The following is a 12,134-nucleotide window of genomic DNA, read 5'->3' on the forward strand; positions in this document are numbered from 1 at the left end:
AGTAAAATAAGGTTTAAACAAGGAATAAGATTCTTGTTTTCCACACACTCGCTGTAAATCACCACAAAGCTAACATGGAAATGAACTTCAAACATTGTGATGCAGTGTCTAGAGTTGCTAGCTGTGTGCTACACTTAACTGAATGGAAGACGTTCAGCTCTGAAAGTGCATGTGCACTAAAGTGCCATGTTCTGAACCCCAGCAACCTTGTAGGAGACACAAAACCTGGAGCTTTGAACAATGGAAAAAGTAATAAGGTCTGGTGGGTCATCTTTCACACTTTTTTCACCCCTTTTTCATAGAAAGTGTCTTTGAGGTATTTTGTACGTCTTGTCCTCTAATGTTTTGAAGGATAATCATTTTGCTATGACATTTGACCTGTGTTCAGCAAAATCGTCCTCGTCAGGGTACAATATCTCAACAATAAGATTCAGAGGGGAGTCAGGGGGCAGAGTTGCTGTGGGAATGGTCAGTTACCTGGTTCTTCGTCTCCATGGTGATGGGTTTTCCCAGGCCCTTAGAGCTCCTTCAAGTTAAAGGTAACAGCACCATCGGCAGCCGTGACAGAGTGCTGGAAGCAGGATGTGCATTTATGAGGAAAGAGCATGAAAGTTAGTGTTTGCATTAAATGGGCTGCACACGGCAGAAGTGTGAGTAATTCTGTTACTAACTAAGGCTAAGTCCTTAACTTACTGTTGGAGAGATATTAAGGTGTTTGCAGAATTTAAAGGTGACAATTTTTGATGGATTTGACTAAGTTCTGAGTAACGTTTGTACTTTTGTGTATGAGTGAGTGAATGGCCAGACGTTTGAATATAGCGACGTGTGTGTCTCCTCGGTGTGTGAGCTGTGGGTCGCTCTCTGTGCCAGCTGATCTCAGGTGACATGCTAAAGGGCTATTATAGCTTGGTACACTCTCTGGAGACCATAATACTCTGAGAGAGAGAGAGAGAGAGAGAGAGATAGAGAGAAAGACTGACAGTAAGCAGGAGTCTCCCAGGGTATCTGTGTCTTTCTCCTGCAGGTGAGTTTTCTGGTCTTCATTATGTTTTATAATCATTTGCTATTATTCTCATAACTATTTAAATTTCAGGGCTCTTAGCAAATTATAGGATTCTTTGATCAACTTCATGCACTCTGTTTTTATTATTTATTTGCTAGAGAAGCAAAAAAGAGAAAAAGATAAAATATGTGCTGGTGTGTTTTTGACCGTCTTTTACAATTTGTAAGCCAAAGACATCAAGCCATCACCTTCTCGCTGTGCAGATATGAGCACATGACTTATTTCAAAAGTCATGGTAATGACTAATTTAATGACCAATCAGATTCAGTGCTCTTTAAACCGATTATCCCAGGTTTAAAGACTTGTAGAGTAGATTAATTAGTTCTCCTATTGCTTAGTTTTTCTCTTTTTGCAGTAAGAATGACACTACACAATCAGGAACAGGTGTTTCTTTCTATAAGATGTTGCTAAAAGTTCGGTTCACTCAGAGATAAAATGTTATCAGTGTCAGGATAATCAAAGTGCCAAACAGTTGTTATAGACTCGAGTCATATAATAGTCATATAATTTTTATTAATAAATGAAAATAACATAAAAAGCATTGATGTCGTTAAATATTTTGTAGAATTTTGCTCAGAACTGCCGAATTATAAATGGATGTGAAGATGATTAAAATAGATAAAACAGAAGTTTGATTTGTATTTCTATGCATGATTTAAGTAGCCCTATTATTAATTGCCATTAGAGACATATTTTTATAAAGGGTTTTTAAAAAGTGTAGAAATGTGACTTAATTAATTTGTTTGCAGTAGTCAGACTACAAGAAAATACATATTGTGCAAAATTTACATTTTTACATTAAAATTGTTACAGATAGCAGGTTTATCAGTGCAGATTTCTCTTGGGCTCATTTATCCCTGGTTTGTTGTCACTGTCCACTGTTGTCTCTAACAGAATGAGTAGGGATGCAAATAAGGGATACAAATTACATCATCAGTATGGCAGCTAAGGTACATGTTATTAGCTTGTCCAGGAGAATCACAGACTGTAATTGGCTGGTCCAGGAGAATCACAGACTGTAATTAGCTGGTCCAGGAGAATCACAGACTGTAATTGGCTGGTCCAGGAGAATCACAGACTGTAATTGGCTGATCTAGGAGAATCACAAATTGTAATTGGCTGGTTCAGGAGATTCACAGACTGTAATTGGCTGGTTTGGACATAAAATAATCATAATTGGCTTTTTCTTCTCATGTTAAAGATCTTTCGGATAGAACAGTAAAGTCCTGCCTTTCTATCACTGTAAACAAAACAGTAAATAGACAAAAAAAATAAACAATATGATTATTAGTTTGCATCATCACAATTAGATGTGACTATTTTGGATTTTGTCAGTATAACTAATCTTTCCCCATCTTTCATTTATGTGGGCTAGATTAGAATTTATTTATTTATTTGCTTGCTTTGCAGAAATGGCTAAATTCATTCCAAGTCCATGGGTCAACATGAAAATCAGTGTTGCCATAGTAACTCTGTTTTCCATTTGCATAACAGGTAGGTAACCACTGCTTCATCAGGTAAGACAACTAAAGGAGACAACCAGTTAAGTACATTCATGTAAATGATTTCTTCACTTACAGTAATGTGTCACTATAATAATATATTGCAATCTTTGCACCACAACAAAGTGAAATTGCATAGATTTGTTACGTGATTCCCATATTACAAGAAGTAACGCTAAAAGCTCACAAGGTTGATTACTCCATGTAATGTCTTCAGGTTATGTCCACAGACAGTTCTACTTTGAAAAAGGCCAAATCATTGTTACTTATCAGAAAACAGAAGATTTACTAGATTTACCATATTTACTTTAGTAAATAAGGCCAAAGCAAACACTATCTGAAGGTATTCTGAAGATATTCTGAAGGTGAGCCTATTTTCTTTGTTGTTCATATTTCATAGTTGACTTGGAGCTCCAAGACAAACGAGATATTCTAGCATCAACAGGTAATAAATGAGCAATAATCAGATTTGTAAATATCTGAGCACTGAATAGACATGTCCGCTAAATTTAGTTAATGTACATTTTGTCCATAGGACCAAAAATGGCAACACAATCTGAATAACAACTGTGTACCAGCTGTCTAAATAGACTTCCAGAGGCATTATTAATGGCATTATTAATAATTATCCTACAGAAATGTGTTCTTAATTTTCTTACAGAGATTCCTATAGAATACATTGATTCGTCAACCATAGATCTCACTCTGCTGGTAAACACACTCATCAATGCTACACACACAGGTATTAAACACCAACACTAATGTCAGTGTCATCACGACTAAACACAGCCACCCAAAATGAAAGTCAAACATGTACATGTGTGGGCACTCAGGCACACTTATGTTGATCAGTAAATAACGTGGTAAAGTGAACTGTGTGTGTGTATGTTGTCTCCCAGGTTCCCAACACCTCTTCTCCGTTCTGAGTGTGATGTCACACAGCTCTCTTGCGCTGCACAAACTCACCCTGCTGGTCTACAACAGTAACTACACCACCACCTCCCTCCCACCCTCAGGCATAAGTGTGATATGCTTTTGTTGTTGTTGTATGACCGTGTGTGTGTGTGTGTGTGTGTGTGTGTGTGTGTGTGTGTGTGTGTGGTATAGTATCTAATTTTCAGGACATTGAGACCACAATGTTTCCCACCAAATACTGCTACTGTGTGACAAATGAAACCAATGACCTCACAGGTTACAATCATATACACCACAGTGCATTAAGATTAATTTATCCATTTGTCGATATGATGATATGTGTGTCTATTTGTGTGCTCAGATTTTACAGCTGTTTTGTTGGATGTGATGGGAAATTCAACTAGCTATCTCCAGGAGCTGTTTAAATCCACCTCTATCCTCTCAGGTCCTGGCACAAACACACACACACACACACACACACACACACACACACACACACACACACACACACACACACACACTAACGCTGGTGCTTAAAGGAGTGAATCAGTAAAAGTAATTTTAATTTACACAATGTGACACAATTTTTCATGCACCATAAATTAAATAGATCTCCCCACATTTTTAGTGTTTTCCTTTTTGCACCAGAATTTGACTATTTAACCCCATTCCCTGCAGACAGACATGTTTACATATTTGCCTGTTTAAAGTAAGCTAGCAATATACCAAAACATGTGCACACACTCCTCTGTGTCTAGCAGAAATTTCCAACATGATTTGTATTAGATCTGCATGCAGCATGGTAGAACATGCTTTTGCTCTGACTTTGAAAGTCTTAAAAGTCTTTGAATTTATTTTGTGTTGGATTCCAAATCCCACACACAAATCCCAAGTTCAGAAAGGATTGGCTTATTAGTGCTCTGTGATCACGGTGTGTGTATGTGTGTGTGTGTGTGTGTGTGTGTGTGGTGTGTGTGTGTGTGTGTGTGTGTGTGTGTATGTGGGTGTGTGTGTAGGTGTGTGTGTGTATGTGTGTGTGTGTGTGTGTGTTTGTGTGTGTATGTGTGTGTGTGTGTGTGTGTGTGTGTGTGTGTGTGTGTGTGTGTGTGTGTTTCATTGTATTTGAATGTCTGATGAGCCTTCCTGTCATTGCTGCAGTGAGTCAGAGGAACAGCTCAGAGTGCATCTACATCTGTGTAATGGCTGGAAAAACAGGTGGTTTATAGCGTACACATAAATGCTTTCACACATAGCACCACTTCATATTGGATTATTGTAATAATTCAAGAGTTCACGCATCTTGTATTTATCTCTCTCTATGTCTGTCTGTCTGTCTCTCTCTCTCTCTCTCTCTCTCTCTCGCTCTCTCTCTCTCCAGACAGAGATCTGTCACCGCTTTGGGATTCTGTCCCCCCACTGTTCAATCAAACCATTATAGAGGAAACACACAGAGGTACATGTACATATGCATGAAACTTTATTAATACACTGAGATCAGGTCATGCTTACTGTCATTGTGCATAAACATACAAGAGTCTTAACTATTGGGAATGTGTGAAAAATAGGTTTAATCCCCATTATATGATATTTCATATGATATATATGATATTTGGGCAGTCATGGTCAGGTGATTATGGAATCGGTCTCATGACCGGTGGGTCGGGGGTTCCAGGACCTAGGCCATGGCTGAAGTGCCCGAGAGCAAGGCACTGCTCTCTGGGCACTGGGCTAGGGCTACCCACCATTCTGGGCACGTATGTACCACAACCCCCTAGTGATCAATAGTGTGTGTGTGTGTGTGTGTGTGTGTGTGTGTGTGTGTGTGTGTGTGTGTGTGTGTACACAGATGGGTAAATGCAGAGGACTAATTTCGATTGGGGTGAAAATCACAATGAACAATATGGCAACTTCATTTGCCCCATGATATTTGGCATATTAAGAAATATACATAAATGATATGTTACAACATTTAACAGTTCTTATCTGTTTTGATAAATGTCTTATTAACAGATTAAATGAATTCTTAATACTTTAAAGCCCCCTTTCTGCCTGTTCCTTTCTCTCATGGTTGCATCTGCTGTCCTCATTTTAAGATGTGTTGCTTGGTCCAATACTTTACTGTTGGCTAAGCCAGATGGCCACAAAAGGCCATTACCGAGTGGCTAAGTGTTCCCGCTCTCTGACCTCCACAGGTTCCCCAGCACTTTCTGCCACACCCCCTGCTATGGCTGTTACCATGACAACCACACCTACCGCTGTTGCCACTGGAACTGAACATTCTTCTGTTACTTCAACAACCGATTCAAGCAGTGGTCACACAACTATTCCAACCGCTGTTTCACTAACAGCCGTGCCAAGCACCTCTGCAACTGTACAAATATCTGTACCTATGAGAACCACTAGTGTTACCATGACCACATCAGATAATGTTTCTATGACGTCTTTGGTGACTGACACCCTAGGTGCTCTACCAACAGTTACCACGGCAATTAGTTTTCCCATGACAACTGAACCAATAACCACACCAGTGAAAACTGTGTTCAGCACTGCTACCAGACTACCTGCACACATCCCTGTTTCCACAACACCTACATCTTCTGATGTTCGTAGGACAACTGATATAGCAATGAAAACATCCACCACTGTCCCTTTGACAAGTCAGCTTACCATCACTACCATGACAACCAGTCCAGCTTTAACCAAAAGTCCTTACATAGACAAACCAGGTAAGTAGATTGCTATACATTTATTAGGATTACTGTAAAATTATTATTTGATATACATTTATTATACTTATAGCATCATACCATGGACCCAAATGCTAACAAAATCAAAATTGTGTTGTCTTTCCATTAATTCCAGAATTAGACATACATAAATTCAGCAAATTTTAAAACAATTTTGTCACGATTTTGGGGAACAAGGAACAGGCCGTGTAGTGAGACATCATTAAAGAAGGGTGATATCCCCGACACCCCAATGAAAAGTCTAGAGTGTTCAGTTTTGAGAACTCCTACCATGTCTTCCTTGACATTGATCGATAGCTTGAGCTTTCTGGCACACATACAATACTCACAAATAGTTAGGGATATTTCTGGTGACATTTATGGAAAAGATAAAGAGTTGAATGAATGAATGAATGTTCAACTTACATAGCGCCTTTCTAGATACTCAAGGTCGCTTTACAATTTTAACACAGGTACAACTCTTACACTACCATTCACACACCAATTGCGCACAGCATACTCTCTACCAGGATCCACAGCCCCCTGGGGGACTGAATGGGGTGCAGGAGAGAGGACAGACCCTAGTGGCAGAGCACCATCCACCACTGGGCATACAAACACACACACACATTCATGCACAGACACTCAGACAACTGCTTTTTTTTATTGAACATGAAGACACAGACACACTGAGGAATAATTTGTCAGTGAATCAGGGAGGGCCAATTTACCTAACCTCCATGTCTTTGGACTGTGGGAGGAAACTGGAGACCCCGGAGGAAACCCATGCAGACACGAGGAGAACATGGAAACTCCACTCAGATAGGGACTTGAACCCAAGACCCCAGTGCTGAGAGGCAAACGTGCTAACCACCAAGCCACCGTGTTGCCACACAACAGTCATATATCATTAAAGTAGGAAGCATGCAGTGGTGATTTCCTGATCTCAAACAATTTATTGAGGCCTTGAAGTTGGTCTAGAGTTGCTTTCTGTGAGATGTTTAGAGTAAACATACTTGAGATTGGAAGTGTTTGTGGTAAGGGTCAGGCTTTGACCATGGACATCATGTAGGGAGGGACTAGTCCATTTTTGGCTTTGTAGGCAAGTGTTGCAGAGTAGAAATCTGCAGGATCTGGTCAGGTTTGAAACATGTGTTGTGATGGACAACTGGTTGTCCAAAGTTACACACGGGCTTCGAGCAGCTTCTGATGATGTCAACAGGGCGTTCTCAAAAGAAACGGTGAAGTCACTGAGTGGGTTTGGGGTTCCTGGAACAGGGGTTCCTGTACAGATGCTCGGCTTTGCTAGGGTTGAGGTTCAAGTGGTGAATGGTCGTCCATGAAGCAATATCCACCAAGCATGCTGAAATACACCCAGACATTTGGGTGTCAGGATGTGGGAAGGAAAAAATTAGCTGGGTGTCATCAGCATAGCAATGATGGGAGAAATTATGAGAAGAAATATTGTCACCAAGGGAACGAGTATAAAGAGAAGTGGGACTAGGACTGAGCCTTGGGGGACCCCAGTGGAGAGTCCATATAGATCCTCTCCATGTTACCTCATAGCAGTGGTCTTCCAGATATGACCAGAACCATTTCCAAGCAGAGCCAGGCACACTGAAGCTAGAAAGGACAGAGAGGAGGATGTTGTGGTTGACCATGTCAAAGGCTGCAGAAAGATCCAGACGAATTAAAACTGATGATGGCTTGTTAGCCTTGGCTACATGAAACTTCTCAATTACCACTTTGAGGGCCATTTCTGCTGAGTGCGCCCATTTGAAGGCAGACTGATTGGGATCATGAAATTGGTTCTGGTTGAGGAAAAGAGATAATTGATCATTGCCTGCTCATTCTAGATTTATGATAGAAAAGAGGGGAGTGATGCCGTACTGTAGGAGTGATACTGGTCTGTAGTTGCTTATGTTGGAGCTGTGGAGTGTTGCCTTCTTCAAGATTGGTACCACCTTTGCAATCTTGATACAATTTTCTGGAACAGAGTGGAAGGAATTTCATCCAGTGGACATGTAGTAGAATTGCTGAAAATTAAGAGTTGATAGATTGTGTCTAAGGAGAGAGGGGAGAAAGAAGCCAGGGAATTGGGTGTTGGGTTAGAGATACTAGTAGGAAGATTGTGAACAGAGGAAAAGGAATGGCAAACTGCTACAATCTTCTCTCCAAAGAAGGTGACAATCCTCAGGAGCAAGAGTGGGTTGCGTGGGTTGGATACAGATTACTCAAAATTTTCTCTATAGTAGACCGACTTTGCTGATGTTACTTCTAATGAGAACTTTGAAAGGAGGGACTTGAATGAGTTGAGGTCTGGATCTAGGTGACTTTTCTTCCACCACCTCTCTGCAGTTCTTAGTTCTCTCCTATGACTGCATAGCCGTTAGCCAGGGGGTGGATGGGGCAGATTCCGTAAGCCTGGGAGAGGGAGGACACAGAAGATTGATTGATAAAGTGTAGTGAGGAAAGTATTGATAATTGTGTCCAGGGAGAGAGAGAAAAAGACAAGATAGTAGCAGCAAGGGATGAGGGAGTGATGGAGTGTAGATTTGGACAGAAGTAAGAAGAATGTATGGAGGAAGTGTGAGTGGAAGTGGCAGGGAAGGAGAAAGAGAAGGATAGAAGGTGATGGTCTGAGAGGTGAAGGGGGTGACTGATATCTGATGTTCTGGTGGCCCGTGTAAAGACCAGATCCAGAATATTGTGTGCTCTGTGAGTTGGAGGAGACAGGTTAATGGTGAGGTCAAATGACAACAGCAATGGAAGAATGCAAGAAGAATGTAGTTTGTTGGATGGAAGGATGAAGTCACAGAGGAGAATGAGTGGGTTTGCTTCAATAGTAAATTGACTGAGGATTGTATTAAGCTCATCAGCGAAGTTCTCAAGTGAACCTGAAGGGCAATATATGACAATGATGCGAAGATTAGTGGAGTAGGATACAGTGATAGCATGAAACTCAAAGGAAGAGCTGAGAAGGAAACTCTCAAGACAACAGCAAAGCCTGTGCTGCCACCACTGCTAAGGTGCCAGGTTGAATGAGTGAATGAGAACGCAGACGACAGGGTTGTTGATTTCTCCAGAGTCACTGTGGTTGGTGTTTGTTGTGAACGCTGTGGGAAATGAGATTGCTGGTGTTGCAATGTCTATGAACTCTGTGGGATATATACACAGGAATTGCCAAACACATAAATGGAATATAAACGAGCTCTAAGGATACTAGAGGAAAGAGGATGGCAGGAAAAGCGAGATATTCAATGTCTTTGGATGAAACCAGATGAAAAACAGATAAGTCCTTAACAGAGGTTAGAAGTGGAAATGTCCTAATTTATCTGTTTTAATAAGTGCTGTATCAGCCTCCTAATTCACACCTTGGACCAGGGCAAAACTACACCTGCAGGGGGCAAGTACAGCCAACAACAGCTAACAAGCAACAAGGTTAGGACAAGAAGCCTGGAATTGAACAGAATCTAAGGCTAAAGTAATTAAACTTAAAACCTACCTTAACCAACCACAGGACGTTCCAAGAGTAGACAAACAAAGCACACTTGGTATTGGTCTCATGATGATAAAATGTGTTAAGTTTCTTCTTAGACAGCAAGTTCTGAACCACTGAAAAGTTGGACATGTGCATTAAAGTCATATTAAGTTCACCTGTAAAGGTTAGAGTTCATTTTAGGTTCATCTTGAAATTTCACCCAAAAGCCAAATATCTCTAACTTTATGTGAGTAGTGCACATAAAAGTGCTGAACTAAAAAGGGAGGTGTTGCAGCTGTCATGTGGCTTAGAAAGAAATTAAATAAAGAGCAGACAGCCCAACATTCTCTCTTCAGGACACCCAGGAATGGGTACATTATAGTTTTTTCTTTTTGCTACAAAAACCACCAGCATCACACATATCTCCTCTTTGGCTTTGATTGGCAATTGACCCCTCTGAGGATCTTTGAACCTGTGCAAAGACACGAACAATGATTGGTCAGCATCAATCTTGACCATGACACGGCAATAATTAACATGTAAATTTAGCATCTGAAAATGTTCATGTGTTACTGCATTTGAGAATAGTAAAACATGCAGTAGCTTGGTTGACTGGAAGACGTGGAGCTGTCAGTGGCTGACCTTTGACCTCTAATTCAGACAAAGCGCTAATGGTGGTTCAGTGGTACGCAGGCAGGGTTAATGTGATTGTTGCCACAGTGATTATTTGATTTGAGTGGAGGTAGAATGGTACCAGTGATAGTGTCCATGGCAACATGGTTGGATTCCCCTAGAGAGAGGTTTGACTGGCTGGGTCAGAGAAGGTTAAAAGCACATTAAAAATCTTCATGTCCACACACCTCCACACTCTCTCACATATACGCGCATGCAAACCTTGTCTTCATCTCTTACACACAAACAGAGCAGAGATGTTTATGTGCGTGTTTGTTTGTGTATCTATTATGAGGAACATATTGACTTCTTTGTTGGTTGGAATGCTATTAAGAGCTCTTATGGGGTTTCAAGGTCCTTAGAGAAAAAAAAAACATGTTCGAGGTGAAAAAGAGAGTGAAGGAAATAGAGACCCCCAATGGACATTACATGTAAAAGCATGTGAGAGCAACATTTACCACAAGGGGGCGCAAGGACCTCATATAAAACCGCTGGAACAACAACAATAAATAAATAAATAAATAATTTTCTGATGTAGTAACTTCATGTATTTAACTACATAGCCTCAGTGAGTTAGAGGGTATATCCTGCAAATGCAGTCACCAGGCATGTACCATCTGCCAGAGTTCATTTCTGGGCTAGCTCTCGCTCCTAATCCCAATAACGGTCCCTGGAAGGCTGCATCAAGTGTGCTCAGTGTGTGGAATCAAACTAGGTTGCTGTTAGACGTCAGAGAGGACGGTTAATGACAACAGGCTCACTTATCTAACTTGATATTAAAGTCAGATTTAAGACATCATTGTTCAGGGCTGACTGCAGAAGAAAAGAGATGTGCATATATCAAAAATTCCAATGATTGACGGATAGGAAGATGAAAGCCTAACTATGTCAACCATTTCACTAAGAAATGACACAATTAGATTTAAGTTAAAATACTGAACATGTTATTTCTTACTAAGCATTTGCAGATTCACTGCAAATTCTACCATTGGCCATAGTAGCTCATATATCTCAATAGCAAAATCATTCATACTAAGTAAAGTTAAAAATTGGGTGCAGTGAAAAGCCCGGAGAAGCTCTACCCTATACCATATAGTTTAATTAGAACAGAACTTTTCAGTCACTTTGGGCGGCGTTCATACCAAGAATAAACGGTTGAACGAGGCAGAACACCGCACAGGCTGACCTTCCTGTTGCTATGGGAGACTCTGTGATACCCTGACAGGTTGCCCGTGGCGCTCGGAGCTTCTCCATAAAGAGAGTGAGGGAGAAGGTGTGGAGGAAACCCTGGAAGAAGAGCTGGGAAGCTACAGCCCGACGGTCAGCGCCGTAAAGCTCCAGCCATGTGTGTTCGAGCTGTGCAAGTTTTTCTCCCAGTGTCTCTGCAGAGGGATTGGCCACCAAACTGCACTGCAGCGGTAACACACACACACACACACACACACACACACACACACACACACACACACACACACACAGAAGTAATTCATAATGTACAGATATGAATGTTGCGAACACACTGCTAATAGTTTTTCCTTTCTAGCTACTGCACAGACAGCCATGTGTGGTATGAGAAGCACACAGTGGAGGTGTGTAGTCGTGTACGAAGGCTGACCTTCTCCAAGAGTAAGTGCTACAAACACAAACACGTTTCCACAAGGACTCACACAATATAAGTTCAAGAAAACAGGGAAAAACAGCTAAATGCTAAAGATTATAAACCATATTTACATGCTGATACAACCTTTGCTGCAAAACACACACACACACACACA

At 40.9% G+C, this 12,134-nt stretch overlaps 1 protein-coding gene across 1 annotated transcript; it reads left to right on the plus strand.

The window, feature by feature from the left end:
- The first annotated feature begins 493 nt into the window (after positions 1-493).
- hhla1 (HHLA1 neighbor of OC90) lies at positions 494-12,115 on the plus strand. Its single transcript, XM_076982201.1, has 11 exons — positions 494-611; positions 2,966-3,010; positions 3,227-3,307; positions 3,465-3,548; positions 3,673-3,756; positions 3,842-3,925; positions 4,639-4,695; positions 4,859-4,933; positions 5,673-6,206; positions 11,585-11,777; positions 11,903-12,115. The coding sequence occupies exons 1-11, from the start codon at positions 494-496 to the stop codon at positions 12,033-12,035; spliced, it is 1,488 nt and encodes a 495-aa protein (XP_076838316.1). The 3' UTR covers positions 12,036-12,115.
- Positions 12,116-12,134: the final 19 nt, after the last annotated feature.

The sequence above is a fragment of the Brachyhypopomus gauderio genome, chromosome 19 (assembly GCF_052324685.1).
Source record: "Brachyhypopomus gauderio isolate BG-103 chromosome 19, BGAUD_0.2, whole genome shotgun sequence".
Lineage (NCBI taxonomy): Eukaryota > Metazoa > Chordata > Actinopteri > Gymnotiformes > Hypopomidae > Brachyhypopomus > Brachyhypopomus gauderio.

What these genes read in the sequence shown, in the direction of transcription:
- hhla1 (XM_076982201.1), top strand. Translation starts at nt 494, where the DNA reads ATGGTGATGGGTTTTCCCAGGCCCTTAGAGCTCCTTCAAGTTAAAGGT. An exon ending in TGAAACCAATGACCTCACAG is followed by an intron (nt 3,757 to 3,841) that starts GTTACAATCATA and finishes TTGTGTGCTCAG; the next exon opens with ATTTTACAGCTGTTTTGTTG. An exon ending in TCCTTACATAGACAAACCAG is followed by an intron (nt 6,207 to 11,584) that starts GTAAGTAGATTG and finishes ATACCCTGACAG; the next exon opens with GTTGCCCGTGGCGCTCGGAG.